Genomic DNA, 19,460 nt, shown 5'->3' on the forward strand with positions numbered 1-19,460 from the left:
TTAAAGTATGGGGATATAAAAATAATTATAATCAAGTTTCCAAAACATTTTAGTGAATGAATAATAAAACAGAAAATGGTCGATAAATACATTGTGTATTTAACAAAATTAAAAATGTGTGCTTCAAGATGGCGATATAAGATACAAGAAAATAATCCCAAAGATTTTCCATTTCCAAACATTTATCAAATACCGTAAATGACAGAGTTGAAATTTCCCTAGCTTGACTCTTTGTTAGCGTAGACCTCAATTAGATATAAAAATGCAATCGGAACATCTCGGTATTTTCAATAATAACCTCAAACTTAATACGGATTGAAAGTACCCGATATATTTGTATAAATGTAGTCAACAACTTCTTGCATTAAATTACCATAGGTTTATATGTTAAATTTCTAAGCGTAGGTTAGATTGAAATACCGTTTCCGTTCTGTGTATTCTTACTATTGCGTTCGAGATTCTTACAGAAAAGGCCGAGGTGATTAATAAGAAATGGTTACCTCCTCACATTGAGTGTCTACAAAACTTCCGGTCATGTTGCATGCACATGGGTTGTTACATACAAATTGTTCAGCACTGCGATAGTAGCCGATTCCACATACATCACAAAATGACCCTTTTGTGTGAGATGACGATAAACAACTACACGTGTAGCCATCTTTGACAATCTTGCACGCATTATCGTTACCATAACAACTACATCTGAACAATACACATATTTTTAAAGACATAAAACTTGCTTCAATCATTAAATCATTGGACAAAATATTTTAGACAAATTGTTAATTTGCAAGTCTTTTTCAGACAAAAACTAAAAAAATGAAAATAATATGTTAACACAGAAAATTATCTAAGAATATTATAAAAATTAAAAATCTCAAACTAAATATAACATATTAACCAGAAATGCAAGACTTCGCAATATATATTCTTTGAAATGATATTTAGTTAAGAATTTTATTTTTCAAAAAAAGTACCATATTTTATAATATGGAACAATATGACAGGCGAGATTTGTCTGGTGGGATTTCCGTCAACCCTTAACCCGCTGAAGCCTGATGGTTTCATCGTAATAGCCTTCTGGTCACCAATAAAGAGCCGGGCTAGCATGCAGCCGTGCAGTTTGACCAGGCTCTAAATTGTTAGTAGCCATTTATTTTTGTCTTTAGCGATTTAAATCTCTCAAAATTCTAAAACACAGACCCAAATATTTGGGTTTCTTGTTAATTATGTAAATAAATTAACCGAGGTACTTACCTAGCTTCGAGAGTTAGTTCACTCACAGAAAGGTAGTCATTAGTACTGAATTTAGCCTGGACAATAACTTTGTCAGCTATGATCTTTTGGTATTGTGTTCTACTAGTGATTGATCCTTCCTTAAAATCATACAAAACTTTTCCACCAGTCACCCTGAAATTTCCACAATTATTTACAAAAAATAACGTTCGTCCGATTGGCTCAATAAAGCCCGGGGGTTGCTCGTTAAATCCTTGGGCAGGGCAAAATTGCTCCGTGGTATTTGAACTTAGATATTTAATCCAATGTGTCACTTGCAGAGAAATTGATAATTACTTGTAAGTTATTTAGGAAAGAAATAGACCGACTGTAAAGATATGAACAAAAATGTGTTAAATGGGCCTTGGGGGAAAAGAAAAAGAATGTAACATTTGAACTTTGACGTCTGTTAGTTTCCTTAATTTAGGGTTGTCGTAAATTGTTTATATGCAAACATCATGTGTCACAGTGTGATGAAAATGTAAAGCCTGGCCTGAATTCGAACCCGAGATGCTAGAACACCATTCCGCAGCTCAACCGACTGTGCTAGCTACATGTTCTCCAAAATTAGTGAACAGTACTTTACCATGATATACGACAATTTGGATAGATGGATAAGTTACAAGATTTAGACATTTTGATACAGCAAGGCAGTAAGTATGTCAAGATGATATAAAGGCTTTCCATATTTCACTTGACTCCGCCCCAGATCAGAATTGAAAAGTAAAGCTGCATGAATATTCTCTTTTTCTTCCGGTCAAGACCTTTGCTATTCCCTACCTTGCTCACTTGTGCAATTCATGGCATTGTTTATAGATAACATAAACCATAAGCATACTGTTTCTTTGAATAATAACCAAAAGAAAAAGAATTGCATTAAGAAACAAAGTAATTGCTTAATGAGACGGTACCTTAACATCTGATAGACATTGTTCTTTAGTAAGAGGAAAGTTTTTATATATTCTAGGTTTTTAAGTCACATCGCCACTGTTATGATCATATGACGATTTTCAAGCATTACTGGCGGAGGAAGATATCTGGTGCCTTCAGCCACGAGCGGACAACTGATCAGTAGAATCACCGATGTTCTATAGGCTAGCTCAATAGCGTTATAACATGAAGACCTAGGGTCTGTTGAGGGAGTAAAAGCCACAGTGGTAAGAGGCAAGTGGTTTGAAACCAACGACAATACTCACTCGACAGTAATTTCTATCGCAGTAATGATGAAACACACTTTCACTTTGTGAAAGATGACATCTCGTGAGGGAAACCATTCCTTCAGAAAGCGAAACATCAATACCAGCATAATGCAAACATGTATAATATTTTTGGAAAATTTAATTTTCTAAAACAATAAGTATTTATGACAGATCTTAAAACCCCGACTGCTTAAAATATCCTAAGTATTGAAACATGACTTGTTTTTTCCCTATACTTGTATATGACCACGAAATGAATTGTTTAAAATTCTACGAACTTAAGAATATGTTTTGTAATCCGAAGGCTGCAGAAATAATTGTGCCCAAAACCGCACCATTTTAAGAACAAGTCAATTTTAAGATCTGACAAACCGCAAAGGCCCAGATAAATATAGGAACACTGTAATAAAATGAGTGACAATCATTCCAAATCTCCGGATATATCCTATCGACCGCATAGTTGAAGTACTTTATAGAGAGAAGAAGGAATCAACCAGAGCTGTCATCGATCTACATGTTCATTTAGGTATTAAGTTTGAAAACCATGAAAGGTTTATCGTTCTAATAATATTTCCCATGCTCCCCAGCAATGTTTTAGCGGAGTTAAATGCTATATGTAAAAAGGGTTTTGAGTTATTTCCTGCTTATAATCATACATTAATGATATGATCTGTGTAAAAGTAAGAAAGATGTCCGTACGAAACATTATTGATACATTTTCTTTAAAATGTGAAATAATTTATTAGCGGTGAAACATTAAATTTAATTAAAAAATTTGAATTCTTTGTTAGAACTAGTGACTAGAAATAGGAAGGAGTGTAAATTTGCATGTTATAAAATGTACGAACTATATTTTGCCAATCTGAACGCGTCAATCTTTTACACTATGCAATGGTTTAAAAGTATATCACAATTTCAAAGATTCCGAGCAGAAGAACAAGGCCGCATTTTAAATTGAATTACATGTACATAAGACACTCCAGTAAAAAAACTGCAAAAACAGCCCCTACAGAACAATGATAATAAAAGTGTTGTGTTATACTGCATATTTTGTTTCTTGACAGACTATAAATAACAAGTAAAATAGACAATAACAGAATCCCTAGAGTAAAACAAAACTGGAAAATTGAAAATGTTGCAGGCCCGTTTTGATTGAGCCTGTAAATGGACGGTAGTGGTAAATGCAAACTACCATTCACGCCCCTAGCACCGGTTTTAGCAGAACTTAACATTTTAACATCAAAATGGTGAAATTGTGAATTTAGAAACATCAGCAGATGTGTTCATACGGCGCAGTTACCATTGAACCTTGAATGCGAATCTAGTTTATCCTCTCGTTAGTAACATTTAAAAAGAGAGTTACACAGATGACTTCGAATAAAAATCTTGAAACGAACTATTCACAACACCATGCGTGTTTCAGTCCAGAGCTACTTTAGACTATATATTTGATAATACTGTGATGGTTTTTTCTTTCGTAATAATTTTCATATCTTACTTTAATTCGATAGCTTGAAGCTCGGCATTATTTAAGAGAAGGATGACTTTTACACTTGCTGGTGACTTCGTTATTCCAACGAGTGATAAACGTTTCATCTGGAATATAAAAACAAATTGATATCCATAGCTTTATTTCACACCTTATAATTTATAACCACTGAACGTTCAGCGTTTTCACCATGTGATGTTCCGAAAGAAATCATTATTGCATTCAATCTTATCAATTTAGTATCGTTTTCATTTCCAATGTCCAAAAAGTCTATAACAAATCCATATCACACACCATCTAGCCTCATTTTCTTTTCTAGAGTCCAAAAAGTATATCTAAAATCCGTATCGCACCTCATAAGGCTCCTTTTCATTTTTCAGAGTCCAAAGTATCTATATCAAATCCATATTTTACTCCATCCAGCCTCAGTTACATTTACGACAGTCTAAAAATCGATATCATACCCCTTTTGTAATTGAAGTAATATTACTGTCAAAATGTCAAATATGGTGGTGTAAAAAATGAAATCATTATATATTGTTGAGAACAATACTGATTCTTTTTTACTCGTACACAGGTGTAAAACCTATATCGGACTTGGCTTCGTCCAATACTGTTTTGAAAGCTGTGTACTCGTCCAATATAATTTGTTATTGTACTCAAAAATGTTTAATAACCTCATATTATTAATCACTTGAAACAGAAGGACGGCTTCTTCAAAATCTGTAAGATATACTTAATCAAATTTGTATATATAAAAGCTATAAACACACGTAAGCTGCTAAGGCATTGGTAAACGTTTGACAATGTTTGATTATTGGTAAACTGTCAAGTATCATTTATCAAATAGAAGCAAGATAAAGCGAAATGTTGTATTTTATTCTTAATTACATTTAAAAAGAGACTTAATATTTTGGGTTTTCACAGCTAATCCAGGGGTACAAACAAACGTTTACAGTAACAGTAAAATAAACGCATCTATTGTGACCGGTAGTGCACTGTGAAGCTATATCGGTAAAGGTGTGTACCGGGAGATTAGCTTGGAAAAGCCCACATTTGCCGATTATTAAGTATATTTTGCAAGCACGTCATTATAAACTTCATAACAGCATATTTTATTTAACTATTAAACTATATAAAAAGTTAATCCTTTACTGCACTTAGGTGAAGATATGCATGAGTCTTTTGATGTTTACCTGAAACTGTTTCTTCAATGTTAGAGTTATATTGACTTCATTTACGGTGCCAGACACCCACTTGGTGGTTGTGGTGGCATCAGCCATGTATCCAGGATTATGAGCGTTTTCACCAAGACGCAAGACCTCCGAGCTACCATCAGTGCACTTCATGTTCTCGATTGGAAGGGTATCTTTCATGACTTTTGGGTGTGTTGGTGGGCATCTGAATTAAAAAAACTGCATTAAGTTAAGTTGGGTGATCCCTTCACGGAAGCATTAATAACAACAAAATAACATGAAAATTGTAGACTCTGTTTTACTGAGTTTTGTACATTTTTACAATCCCACGATTTGACATTTTGAATTCTTGTGTAAACTTTCGTTTGAGTATTAAAAAACTTAAAGGAAAGAGAGCAAATGAAACGAAGGTAACAACAATTAATAGGCACAACACATCACTTGCTGTTTATAAATCGTTTTCTTTCCTTTCTTTCAATATGGCGATAATTTTAATTGGCGATTGAATTGTCAGTAGCAATTACATAAGACAGCAAATGTAAATATCAAATACATAACCTGTTCTTTTTTAAATGTTGTACAGAAATATATCAATAAATTTACTTCTAATGACTAAATCAGCTAAAAGTTGGAATAAAATATTAAAATTAAACAAGGAAACTAAATCAAGACCAAGAAGGAAGTGCAATGTTTAGAGCCCAGAGCCACTTCAGTATCAAGACATTCACAGCAGTACATGGCCTTTATCACATGGGTAATGTCACAGCTGTACCTGACCTATATCATATGGACAGTGTTACAATTGTACGTGGCTTATACCAAATGGACAATGTCACAGTTGACATGGCTTATATCACATGGACAATGTCAAAGCTGCATATGGCCTATATCAAATGGACAATGTCACAGCTGTGCATGGCTTATATCACATGGACAATGACAAAGCTGTTTATGTCCAATATCACATGAACAATGTCACATTTGTACATGACCTTTAGTACATGGACAATGTCACAGATTTACATGGCTTATATCACATGGACAATGTCACAGCTGTACATAGCTTATATCACATGGTCTATATCACATGGGCAATGTCACAGCTTCACATTGACTATATCACATCCTTTAGTACATGGACAGTATCACAGATGTACATGGCCTATATAACATGCACAATGTCACATCTGTACATGACCTATAGTACATGGACAATGTCAAAGATATACATGGCTTATATCACATGGGCAATGTCACAGCTGTACATAGCCTATACCACATGGTCTATATCACATGGGCAATGTCACGGCTTCACATGGACTATATCACATGGACAATGTCACAACTGTACATAGCCTATATCACATGGACAATGTTACAACTGTACATGTGCTACTAGTATATTACATACACAATGCCACAGCTGTATATATCCTATATCACATGGACACAGTGTCACATTGATAATGACACAGCTGTACATGGCGGATATAACATGGACAATGTCACAACTGTGCATGGCCAATATCACATGACCTATATCACATGACCTGTATAACATGGACAATGTCACAGCTATAAAGATACAGACAACACTAACCTGCAAAAATCGTCTTCTATCCCTTTGTATAGGTTATCAATTTCTCTGAAAAAAGAAAAAAAACCAAAAAATATTAAATTCATAGTAAAATAAGTGAAAATATAACACTTCAAAAGTTGTAGAATCAAATAATCATTCATCAACTTGTCCTGGCCCCAGTTTTTATTGTAAGATGATGATGCGGTAAAGGAGAGCCCATCTGTTTAAATCTGTTAAACCAAGAATAATCAAGTATGCCCAAATATTAACACTGTAACCTTAATGGAAGAACGTTTATAACACACCACCCCCTGCACCTTTTGATCGCTAAACTATCTTTTAATACAATTATGAAGCTTTCGGAGACGAAAAAATTGTCGGCAGAAAAAGTCTAAAATACAATAAAAAAACAATTATTTTAAAGATTACCTATCTGTAAGAACATCCGAGTACCAGCGAACATCTACTATAATTAAGGAGCCTGATGTCAAATCTGAAAAAATTAAAGTAATATTAAAACAAATAAAATCTCTGTTTTACAATTATTCCCTTAGTTTAATTTTATTTAGACACTTTGATCGGTGTAAGAGAGATTCGGCGAAATGAAATTAGGCAAAAATTCACAGTATGTTCAGACAAAAGTGAGAGCTGTCCTTGTAACCATCAAACAACAAGAAGTATCTTTAAAAAAAAATTATCCGGCCGAATTTAAACTTGCGTATGTTATTTCGAAGTTTTCAATACAAATAGAAATGTTAGCAATGTTTGCATAACAATGACAGAGTACAATGTAATTATTTTTTGTTGCTCAGAAAACCCCATTTGTAATTATTGCGATTAAATTATATCGTATTGATTCAAAGTAAGACAACTTTTATTTTATAGTATTGATTTACTAGTTTTTACATTTGAATTTATAAATTTTGTAGTTATTTACAAATAAACCTGAAAGTATAAAAACTATCCCCATTCCTTTACATTTTATTTGAGAAATAGCCTTTACATTTAATTTTATAATTGCAAAAACTAGCCCTTACAATTTATTTTAGAGCTATCTTAGAATGGTTAAAACTATCGTTTACATTTTATTTAGAACTTTCCTTTTCATTATTTTTGGAATGACCAATAAGATTAGTTGATTTCTGTTTGTAATTCTAAAAAACAAATGAAAATTCTTCTTATGTTCAGTCCTTTCCTGTTGATTTAACAGGAAGTCAATCTGATTTCAGAACGACTTTGTCAGAAAAAATGAAAACAATTTACTTCTTATCATGGCTACGTGAGGTGCATGCACTGCTCCTATTATATCGGTGATCGCATAGAATTCGTCAAGTAAATGAAGTCCATAGACAATACATTTGATAGATTTCGGGCCGTCCGGTTAGCTCAATAGGTAGAGCGTTGAACTGTGAATCGGGCGACCCGAGTTCGATTCCCGGACGGCGCAGATCGTTTTCGTTGTGATTAATCATGTAATCCTTTCTACGGTCACTCGCACTGTAGACGGCTTGCCCAGGAACGATGCGGTGGTTGAATTGTGCTCTGGTGAATTCAATGTGGCTAACTGCCGTCACCCGGAGCGAAATCTACCAACACCATTACCACATCTGATAGATTATTATTGACAATAACATCGTGTCTTACATTATTGAAACAGATTTCAGAAAAAACATATCTATCATTTTTATGAAAAATAGCACTTCAAAAAGCTGTAGAATCGAATACGAGTAATCATTTATCACCTTGTCCTGGTCCGAGTTTTACACTGTAAAGGGATGATGCGGTAAAGGAAAGACCATCCGTTTTAATCTGTATACCATTGACAAACCAACTTAATTTGTCTTTAAACTGAAAAATCAAATTTAAGCACAATACTTGTGCAAACATTTAAGATAGTTTTTAAATAATATGATCTGAAAAGAAGCTCTTACATAACCACTTGACATATGTTCCAATAGATGATAATAATGTTTTCAAGTCTACAAAAGACAAAATTACGAAAGCCTAATAGTGTCAAATAAAATAAAAAAAATAAAAATGCAAAGGCGTTATAACGCGAATCAAAAGGCGTAATAACGCGAATAAAGGCGTTATAACGCGAATCAAAAGGCGTAATAACGCGAATAAAGGCGTTATAACGCGAATCAAAAGGCGTAATAACGCGAATAAAGGCGTAATAACGCGAATCAAAAGGCGTAATAACGCGAATAAAGGCGTAATAACGCAAATCAAAAGGCGTAGTAACGCGAATAAAGGCGTAGTAACGCGAACCAAAAGGCGTAATAACGCAAATTAAAACGCATTATAATGCCAATTTAATACCATATTTATACTAATCAAATTGCCTAGTAACGCGAGAAAGGAAGACCAATATTGATCTGAATTTATTGCTCAAGATATAAACTCGTATAGAATAATATTATATACATTTACAATAACTATCATTCCATTTGCACAGTAATAATGCAAACTATTTGTCATAAACTAACGAAGACTCTTTAATTTTTGCCAATATAAGATGACTTGGTGACTTATAGGCTTAAATAAAGTTACTCTGAATTCACATGTATCACATCATTGATTTTAAACACGTCACTATAGTAAATGAATTTTTTTCTTATCTTTTCTTTTCTTTTCTTATATCTTATCTTATCTTATATGTGCGTCATATGTTCAATTATCTACGGATATGTCCTGTATAATTACTTTATAACCTGTAGTATCTTCTAATTATGTGAATGTCGTTCCCAATAACGCCATAGGTAATAGGCTATAGGTAACAAGATTTTGAAAAAACGTAAGGTATAAGTAAATCACATTAGGGTGAAAGTGTATCTTAATTATTGATAAGTATGCTTAGAAGGGTGATAGTGTTTCTGTTAAGTTACAATTATAGAAGACATTGTCTCCAAAAGTATCTAAAGTTGGGTGATAGTAACCTCTAATCCGACGAGAGCATTTCCTAATAAAAGATTTAAAAAAATCCAACTGTGGTCTTAGGACGTATCCGTACAGAATTGAAAATAAAATGTACATCTTGATCAAATCATTTAGATCAACATTGTTCTTCCTTTCTTACATGACTAGGCCATTGTTTGGAATTTATATGGTATAAAATTAGCGTTGTAACGCCTTTTGTTTTGCGTTATTACGCCTTTTGGATCGCGTTATTACGCCTTTTGATTCGCGTTATAACGCCTTTATTCGCGTTATTACGCCTTTTGATTCGCGTTATTACGCCTTTTGTTTCGCGTTATAACGCAAATAAAGGCGTTAAAACACGAATTGAAAGGCGTTATAACGCGAATTAAAAGGCGTAAAAAACGCGAATAAAGGCGTTATAACGCGAATCAAAAGGCATAGAACGCCTTTAATCGCGTTATAACGCGAATCAAAATGCGTAATAACGCGAATCAAAGGCATTATAACGCGAATAAAGGCGTCTTTATTCGCGTTATTACGCCTTTTGATTCGCGTTATAACGCCTTTATTCGCGTAATTACGCCTTTTGATTCGCGTAATAATGCCTTTATTCGCGTAATAACGCCTTTGCATTTTTATTTTTTATTTTATTTGACACTATTAGGCTTTCGTACAAAATGAATTAAATACATTAAAAAAGATATGAAAGCACACCAAACAGTGCTGAATTAAGTCCGAAAGATACAAAACTAGTCTTTTTTCTAAATCAAAGCCAAGTTCCAAGACAATAAATTGATTGATGGCTCAAGCACTCAAATACAGGCTGGTTTCAAAGTGATTAGTTTACGTTGCCAGTGCTTCATTCTAAATTCCAGCATAAATTGCTATACAAAAAGAAACAAACAAAAAAAAACAAAACAAAACAACAACAATACAGATCATGTTACCCTCAAAGTGATGAAATTCCATCCTTGCGACACATGTTTGCTACTGCTTGATGATGTCTGTAAGACAAAAACAGGTCCAACTGCATAATATCTCAAATTGAGACCACTGTCAATGCGTAATACATTTCTGAAATTATCAAAATTTATATATTTAAGAGTTGAACGAGCCAAAATTTTATAAGTTCAAGATAAAAAAAACGTAAAGAAGATAAAAAGTCCAATTTTTGTATATTTGTTGGATGATTTCTTTGAAAAAACATACCAGGCAAACTGCTTCTGTAAAATGTGTTTTCTTATACTTTCTTGAATTTGTAATAGGGATTTTCAATGTTACACTTCGAAATATAACGTACACATAAAGTGAAAAAATATGTTGTGATAGTAAAGTTCGGTATATTTGACAACTTTACACAAAAAACAAACAAACAAAAAACCCCCCCTCTTTTGCCCAATCTAATGAGCATGCCGGTGCTTTTATTCTAGAAGTCATTTTTATTTCAAAAGCCTTACATATGAATGTAAAAATTAAAAAAGCCATACATTAGAATGTAAAAATTATAGCATAGTATTCCAATATGCGAAACGCATATTGATCAATCGGAAATCCTCGGCTATTTCATTCATAATACTTCTTATCCGAAGTATGACGGAAAGGCCCCGAAAAGATGCGATTGGTATCTTTTCTTCAAATAATGATGTCACAGTTGAAACAACATCTAATGTGACCAAAAACATACTAAAATTAGGTAATAAAAATGCCGTCAAAATGCAACAATTACATAATTTTGTACTCACATGCTAGTTGATACTTTGACCCACATAGTTATAGTAAAGTGTGGATTATTTCCATTAAAATTCCACTCATGCAGTGGACAATCTGTTGTAGAAGGTCTGAATTCGATCCCACCATTGCCTATATCCGAGTGTGTGGGCGGTGAATCATTGTATACAGTGCAATTGGAAGAAATCGATTTTATTGTTTTCGTAAAGGAAGGAAAGCTAGTCCTTGTCGGACAGGTAGTATTGCATTTCTCTGGACCACCATCGGTACATGTACTTGTTGTACTTATTACTGAATATCTTTCAAGTTCCGTTGAATAGTTAGTTGGTAATTGAAACCCATGAGCACTTTGCGCTAATATGATTAACAACGATAGCAACACGTAAATCTTAATTTTTGTCATCACCAAGTGTCTGGGTTGTAATAATCTAAAAATAAAATAAAACCAGAACATATAATTATATTTTGACAATATATTAATGGAATTGGTAATGAAACGAAACTAAATGAACTGACTAACTGACTGGCTGGCTCGCTCGCTCGCTGAATGAATGAATGAATGAATGAATTAATTAATTAATAAATTAATGATCTTTTGGTTGAGTGGATTATAATTTGGTAAAAAAAGAACATTCTTTTAAAACACGGTCTGAAATAATTCCATTTAACAAATTATACATTGTTTCAACTTCGTTACGGACTTCTTTTTGAACCGAACACTTGCTTGCTCACTAAACATATTTCTATTTAATCAACACTGGACTGGAGTATGAACTTGATGCACTATGATTTGTTAACTTATTCTAATCACATTAATCTAAGCTACACTGTGAATTACATCTCTCAACTTTTGCAACCTAGAACATAGCAGTACTTGTGGCATATGAGGAATCAAGGTCGTGACACGTTTAGGGATTGAACGCACTATCAACAGGTTGAGAGGCAGACATTCAATCTACTAGGCTACAGCTGCCAGTTGATAGTTCTTAAAGCAAATCTTTATTTTTATGATGTAGCACAAATTAGTCTATATGGTTGCTGTAGTAAATTCATGAAAATGAAACGAAGCATGCATACATGTATTTTGTGTTGAATAGATAAACAGTACATATCAAAATTATCTTATGTACTCATATCACGCTAAAATGTCATTTGTAAAAGTCCCAGCATGAATGTCTGTATAAATTCTATACATTTTGGGTTTGAAGCGTAAATATATCTATAAATGTTGAACGAAATTTAGACGCCGACAGACTCACCGAATAGTTTTAAAACTAGTCATGTTACTTGAACAAACCCTGGAAGTCACAATAAGAAATATTGCTTCCAGAGTTCACTGTGACAACTGTTGTGAAATCTTTACGCTCTAATCTGATCCACGTGGGTCAAGTTAAGAAACAACCATTTCATTTTTTATCAGAAGAAAAGTTTTGTTCCTGTGACTGCCTAGTGTATTCATAATGAGGACATTTAAAGAATAATGAATAAAAATTCAAAACGAAGAAATAAAAAGTTTGCCTGTGTCTCCTTTTAACGGTATACTAGAAATATCAAATTGTCACTAGAATTATCAACCGAGCCATATGCCTTGATTCAAGAGATGAAAGGATGCCCATTTATCTATCCATATAACCGAACCGTATCAGATAATTATAATACATAATGTCTTAATTACCCTTACTCAGTTTTCAAGTTGTTAATAACGTTCCTACATTATGGACTGCTAAATATGCCAAGATAGCTATACACGGTTTTAGTACTTGACAGGTGCTTATTGTAAATATACCATAAATATCCTTATAATGCAACAATAGGCTGAAATGATATGAATTATTTAAAACGATATACAACTTTAGATACTACGACGTTATTTGCCATTAATGTGCAACTTAAGATACTAAGACGTGATATGCCATCAATGTGCAACTATTCAACTAAAGATACTAAGACTTGATATGCCATCAATCTACAACTTAAAATACTAAGACGTGATATACCATTAATGTGCAACTTAAGAAACTAAGACGTGATATGCCATTAATGTACAACTTAAGATACTGGGACGTGATATGTCATCAATGTGCAACTAAAGATACTAAGACTTGATATGCCATCAATGTGCAACTTAAAAATACCAGGACGTGATATACCATTAATGTGCAACTTAGGATACTAAGACGTGATAAACCATCAATATGCAACATAAGATACTAAGACGTGATATGCCATCAATGTGCAACTTAAGATACTAGGACGTGATATACCATTAATGTGCAACTAAAGATACTTAGACGTGATATGCCATTAATGTGCAACTTAAGAAACTAAGACGTGATATGCCATTAATGTACAACTTAAGATACTAAGACGTGATATGCCATCAATGTGCAACTTAAGATACTAAGACGTGATATGCCATTAATGTGCAACTTAAGATACTAAGATGTGGTATGCCATTAATGTGCAACTTATGATACCAGGACGTGGTTTGCCATTAATGTGCAACTTAAGATACTATCACGTGATATGCCATCAATGTGCAACTTAAGATACTATCACGTGATATTCAATTAATGTGCAACTTAAGATACTATCACGTGATATGCCATTGATGTGCAACTTAAGATACTATCACGTGATATGCCATTAATGTGCAACTTAAGATACCAAGACTTGATTTGTCAATAATGTGCAACTTGCAACATAAGATACCATACGAATATGTCATTTATGTGCAACTTAAGATACTAAGACCTGATATGCCAATAATGTTCAACTTAAGATACTAAATAATGTGCAGCTTAAGATACTAAGACGTGATTTACCTTAAATATGCAACAACAAATCGTGAAAGTATATTATTAAAGTGTATAACTAATGAAACGTTTTTCAAATGTCTATTAAGTATAGAAACAATTATGGTAAAATCACATTGTTTCCATGTTATGGTAGATTCTTGAAAGTGTTGTAACATAACATACTTTTGTTATTTAACACACATTTATATTATATATAAACAGAATAAAATGTTCCGGAATAAAATATTATTCTGCTATTTCAATTAGGGTTTCAATCGTTTACAAAATGATTTCGCACATGCGCCCTAAGCTTTTCAGGAAATATACTTCATATTTCTTTCATACATGCATTTTGCGACTTAACTTTTAAAATTTAAACAACAAAATTGGCAGCAAATATATAGCTTTATACATCATAAATTGATAAATAAATATGACACTTTAGTACACCTGCTGTGAAATTTAATAGAATCGTTTAATCTGCTTACTGAACTTCAAAGAAAATCACGTGAATAAATACCCGTTAAATAGAAACACATTTACTTTTGCATTAAAGTATTATTGAATGATACATATATACATACTGTTTACGTGGTAACTTCCTGTTTAAAAATCAAATAAAGAGTAAAACAATCTACATTATTGACCGATGTTAAAATTTCAAAAGCATATTTGAAATATAATATTCATGTTACAATGTCCCAGATTTTCACGTTTTTATTTATTTCAATCTTATAAATCTCGCTATACATTAACATTTTTGTCATGATAATATCTTGTACAAACTTATTACAAAATATTTTCGTATGACTGTTTTTAATTTAACCATATGCAACACTTCCTTTCTTGGTTGTACTCAAATCATTTACAAATGTGGCGTCAATTGGTTTCAATATCATTTGGTAAAATGTTAACTCCGTATCGAAAATCAATCTCAATTATATAATGACATTATGAACAATGGGTTCAGTTGTATTGCCGAACATAACATAACAGAACAGAAGAAGCGTTCAGCTGTGGTCGAACTGAATGTGTTTTTATAAAAAAGGACAATGTTTTGAATTGTTGTATTTATTCGCTTATAAATGTGAAATTTATTGAAATAGAAATGCAAAATGAGTATTTCGTCGACTATTTAGTCAGTTTAAGTTAGATGGTTTAAATGGTAAATTAAAGGGATGGCACTGAAAATATGTGTTCCGAGTTGTTTTTAATACTATACTATTAATTTTGATGTATGTCTGGACCAGTAACTTGTAAAATATTTTTCATCTCTCCCTGTTTTTTTACCACTCTAATATTTTTTATCTTGTAAAATGACCCCAAAAATGAAAAGCGTTACAACACTTTTCACTCAAATTGGACTATGGGCCGTAAAAAATCGACATTCATTTCAATTTTGAATATTTTTTTGATCCTTTGCACGATCTATGTAAAAATTTAAAGTTTTATGTTTCAGGCTCCTGACCTCAGCGGAGCTCCATTAGCGAGTATAGTATCTCCTTTACCAAAGATCTTATTATAGATCAGTTGTTGGCCATGTTTTAAAGATTATAAAAGCTGTCTATAACTTTTATTAAATATTTATTTGTAGATCTTGTTTGTAAATTTCAGATCAAAAAGTGTCAAATAAAAATATTATCACTGGTAAACCTGCAGCAATAGAACAATTGCACACTTTTTTATGAAACTTCAAACTTGATCGACTAATATATAAGAAATGAAAAATTACCCCCCCCCAAAAAAAGAAAAAACAAACCCATAAACTTACCCTTTAATACTCTCTCCAAATATGACAGCGACCGTATATATTTCACCAGTGAATTTATTTAGTGTATTGTTTGACAATATTGACCTTAGACATATTAATTTTCGGAAGTTTTTTCGTTAGTTTCCGTAATTTACAATGTTTACTAATACATGTATATTTTAAAATAGGACAGTTCGCGAGTCTTTATCTGACACTTAATTTCCAATGGCCTAGTGGTAAGAATGATAGCATAGCATTGCAAGTTTGAATCCTCAACAAACTATTTTTATCACTGAGGGTAGTTTTACAAGTGTGTTGTCGGTAACTTTAAATTATACATAAACCATGGACATTTACCGTTATGCCATACTTTAAAATCCGTAGGATTAACTTCGGAATCCAACAATTACCGACAAAAGGTCATTGAATATTTAAATTTGTCAGGTCAATATTGCCAAACAATAGGATACTTTGCATTAGTAGCGCCACCTATAAAATGGCAGATTGACTGAAATGTGATCATTTTTGAGCACGGACTTGAATTTTAATGAATGTTATAACTTTTAAGTTAATACAACAATCAGTAACAGTAAAATTAGTTGGTAAAAGGACGGGTATTAAAGCCTTGGTAATGTAATATAAGACGCTTATTTTTCGATTAAATTTCAAGGGCAGCTCTCTATTGTCATGTATGATCTGCTCCATGACGTATTTTCTACTTTTGAAGTTCAATTAAAGTGCCAGTAAATTATTGAAAAGTTAAGGAAGCATTTGATAACAGGTTGTTTCTATGTCCTTAAAGCAGTATGCCTCAAGATTCATGCTAGTTTTAAAATATTAAAAGTAAATATTGCCAAGGGAACAAAGAAAAGATTTTCAAGTTGAAAAGATCTACGAAAATGACCAAACATACACAAAAGGTCCTGACAACGTTAGTCACGCAGTAGAAATAAGGTGATAAATAATGCAAAATCTGTAATAATAATAATAATAATAATAATAATAATGATGATGATGATGATGATGATGATGATGATGATATATATTTATCATATTAAGAGTTAAAATGGCGGGGGCGCACAGCGAAAACACGCTTATTAGAGAGGGCGCGGGACGAAGTTTAATAAATAAAACTTCGCTCCGCGGAGGCGCGGGGCGAGATTTAGGATCGTTTAGTTAATTATCGACTTTTCGCTTGGCGGGGTTGCGGGACGAAAACACGCTAATTAGTGTTGTCGCGGGGCGATATTAAATAAATAAAACTTATAAGCGTGTTTTCGTCCCGCGGCCCCGCCAAGCGAAAAGTCGATCATTGACATGTTAAAATGTCGTGGGCCCGCAGCGAAAACACGCTAATTAGCGAGGGCGCGGGGCGAAGTTTAATAAATAAAATTTCACCCCGCGGGAGCTCGAAGTTAGATTAAAGAAATAAAACGGCGGGGTCTTTATTTCTTAAACTTTGCCCCGCGCCTCCGCTTATTAGCGAGTTTTCATCCCGCAACCCCGCCGTTTTAACTTAATTCTCGACTTTTCGCTTGGCGAGGTCGCGGGGAGAAAACACAAATGGCACAAATCAGCCACCATAGATAAGTAAATCAAGGGGTGGCTTGTTCGGTCCTCGGGTAAGACGTAATTTCTCTCCGTGACGATTGATATTGGTCATACAGTTTAATGGACATTTGTCTCTTACCATTGGTCAAATGTCGCTCAATTACGGAAAATTTGATAATTACTGGTTAACTATCCAGAAAAACGGGTTATGTAGGATGACAGCGAAGGTATGATGAAAAAAAACCAGCAAGTAAAAGGTTAAAGAATCCATCAAAAATTAGTAAGATTATTAAGAACGAAATCGATTAAGAATAATTAAGATAAAAAAGGAACGCCCAAAACCTAAACATGTTGCAGGCTCTGTTTGACTTAGCCTGTTCACGGACGGAACTGGAAAGTGCCCAAGCATCGGCTTTAGAAAGAAGTAAAATAGAAAATAATTGGCGGGAAAAAAATAAAACAGAATTTTTTATTGGATAAGAGGAAACGAATGTCACATACACTTGTCTATCTTACAGTACTTTGTTCTTGATAGGAGATAAATAATGTCATACATGATATACTTTACATTCAAGCATGAGTTACTATCTCGAACAAGTAAGAACAAATCAGGAAAAGAAACACTTAAGGTAGGCATACAGCTTCGTTACTGTGAATTATAAGAAAGCTCCTAATAAGAATATAGAATCATTGGGTTGGATAGAGGACAGGGAAATCATAACCCGAGGGTGATCGGTTCCAATGGGACCAAGCTTTGGGTGTTCCCGATGGAACCGATTGCCCGAGAGTTGGGACTAATACCCAATTATTGGTTATTTATTTCATTTTCCAGGACACTAAAAGGTTAGTAAAAATGTCAGTTCAACTATTTCAACATTGATGGAGAAAAGGTGCGGAACTAAGGCGGTTGACATTCCTTAGTCGACATTTGCAAATATGTTCTACTATTAAGTGAATTTGACAAATTATGCATTGAACAAAAACATGATTGTCTACCGAGGAAAAAGAAATGATATCAGCGTTTACGAAAAATTCAGTATATACTTCAATTTTTGGCATTTTTTACCGTTTACTAAGATTTTCTACTGATCCAGTTAATTTTACCAAATATTCAATGAAAATAAAATTCAAATGAGATTCGTCATCCAGGAGCATCTTTATCAAAAAACTAACTAAACAAAAACGCGAATGTGTACATTTTAAAGTGTCATAACAGTAGTGTTTATGAAGAATTAAGCAAAGTTCTATTTTTATTGTTCTATCTTTAGTTACAGAAAGTGAACAAGCAGTAAGGAGATCAAATCGTGAAATTTATTATCAATTAATTTCGACTCCTTGGGCACTCTACTTGACCTGATCTTACTTTGTTGTTAGTACAGAGGACATCGTTGGCTACCCACGGCCGAACCATTTACATTTATCAGCCATTACATGTTAAGTTACATGGTAATCAACCGTGGGTATTCGACGATTTACAGGGGAGTGGATATCGCCATATGTGTAGGAACACGTATAGAAGTGTTGCGCGTGGATTGTAGCATAAACCTACGGATTTTTCTGAATACGAGAACTATAATAACCATAGTCTACGAACTTAACATATATCCCACGTGATATGAATCATGTTAGAAAATACCCACACGGAATATAAACGAATATAATCTTAAGTGGGTTAACGGAATATCCTTTTGCGTATCTCAACACTGTGACGATAAATCTGAAGAAATTATACATCTTGTCATTCATTAATCTAGACAGGTACAGAAAATAATCACACTTTATACGGTTTCCAAAGAATGAAATGAATAGAAAATATGTTTATTTTTCGTGTCCAACATACATGTATTAAACTATATTTCACCTGTGTACGCGTTTTATTAAAGGCCCTTTATGCTCCAAAAAAGTTTTTATTCTTATTTTCCAAAAGCTTTTTATTTTGATAACTTGTTGAAGTTTCCAGAAAAGATACTTAT

General features: G+C 33.3%; 2 protein-coding genes across 2 annotated transcripts in view; both read right to left on the reverse strand.

The window, feature by feature from the left end:
* LOC132734443 (uncharacterized) overlaps positions 1-19,460 on the reverse strand; it is a 95,775-nt gene that overhangs the window by 18,116 nt on the left and 58,199 nt on the right. The window lies entirely within an intron of this gene.
* LOC132734453 (usherin-like) overlaps positions 1-19,460 on the reverse strand; it is a 36,815-nt gene that overhangs the window by 5,917 nt on the left and 11,438 nt on the right. The window contains exons 4-12 of the mRNA XM_060721195.1: positions 14,778-14,788; positions 10,608-10,734; positions 8,481-8,586; positions 7,168-7,231; positions 6,760-6,804; positions 5,160-5,364; positions 3,973-4,070; positions 1,258-1,410; positions 501-702 (exon numbers count right to left, since the gene is read on the reverse strand). Coding sequence (XP_060577178.1) covers positions 501-702; positions 1,258-1,410; positions 3,973-4,070; positions 5,160-5,364; positions 6,760-6,804; positions 7,168-7,231; positions 8,481-8,586; positions 10,608-10,734; positions 14,778-14,788 — 1,011 coding nt within the window. The remainder of the gene's footprint in view (positions 1-500; positions 703-1,257; positions 1,411-3,972; positions 4,071-5,159; positions 5,365-6,759; positions 6,805-7,167; positions 7,232-8,480; positions 8,587-10,607; positions 10,735-14,777; positions 14,789-19,460) is intronic.

This window comes from Ruditapes philippinarum, unplaced genomic scaffold, assembly GCF_026571515.1.
Source record: "Ruditapes philippinarum isolate M1 unplaced genomic scaffold, ASM2657151v2 ctg216_1_1_1_1, whole genome shotgun sequence".
NCBI classification, from domain to species: Eukaryota; Metazoa; Mollusca; class Bivalvia; order Venerida; family Veneridae; genus Ruditapes; species Ruditapes philippinarum.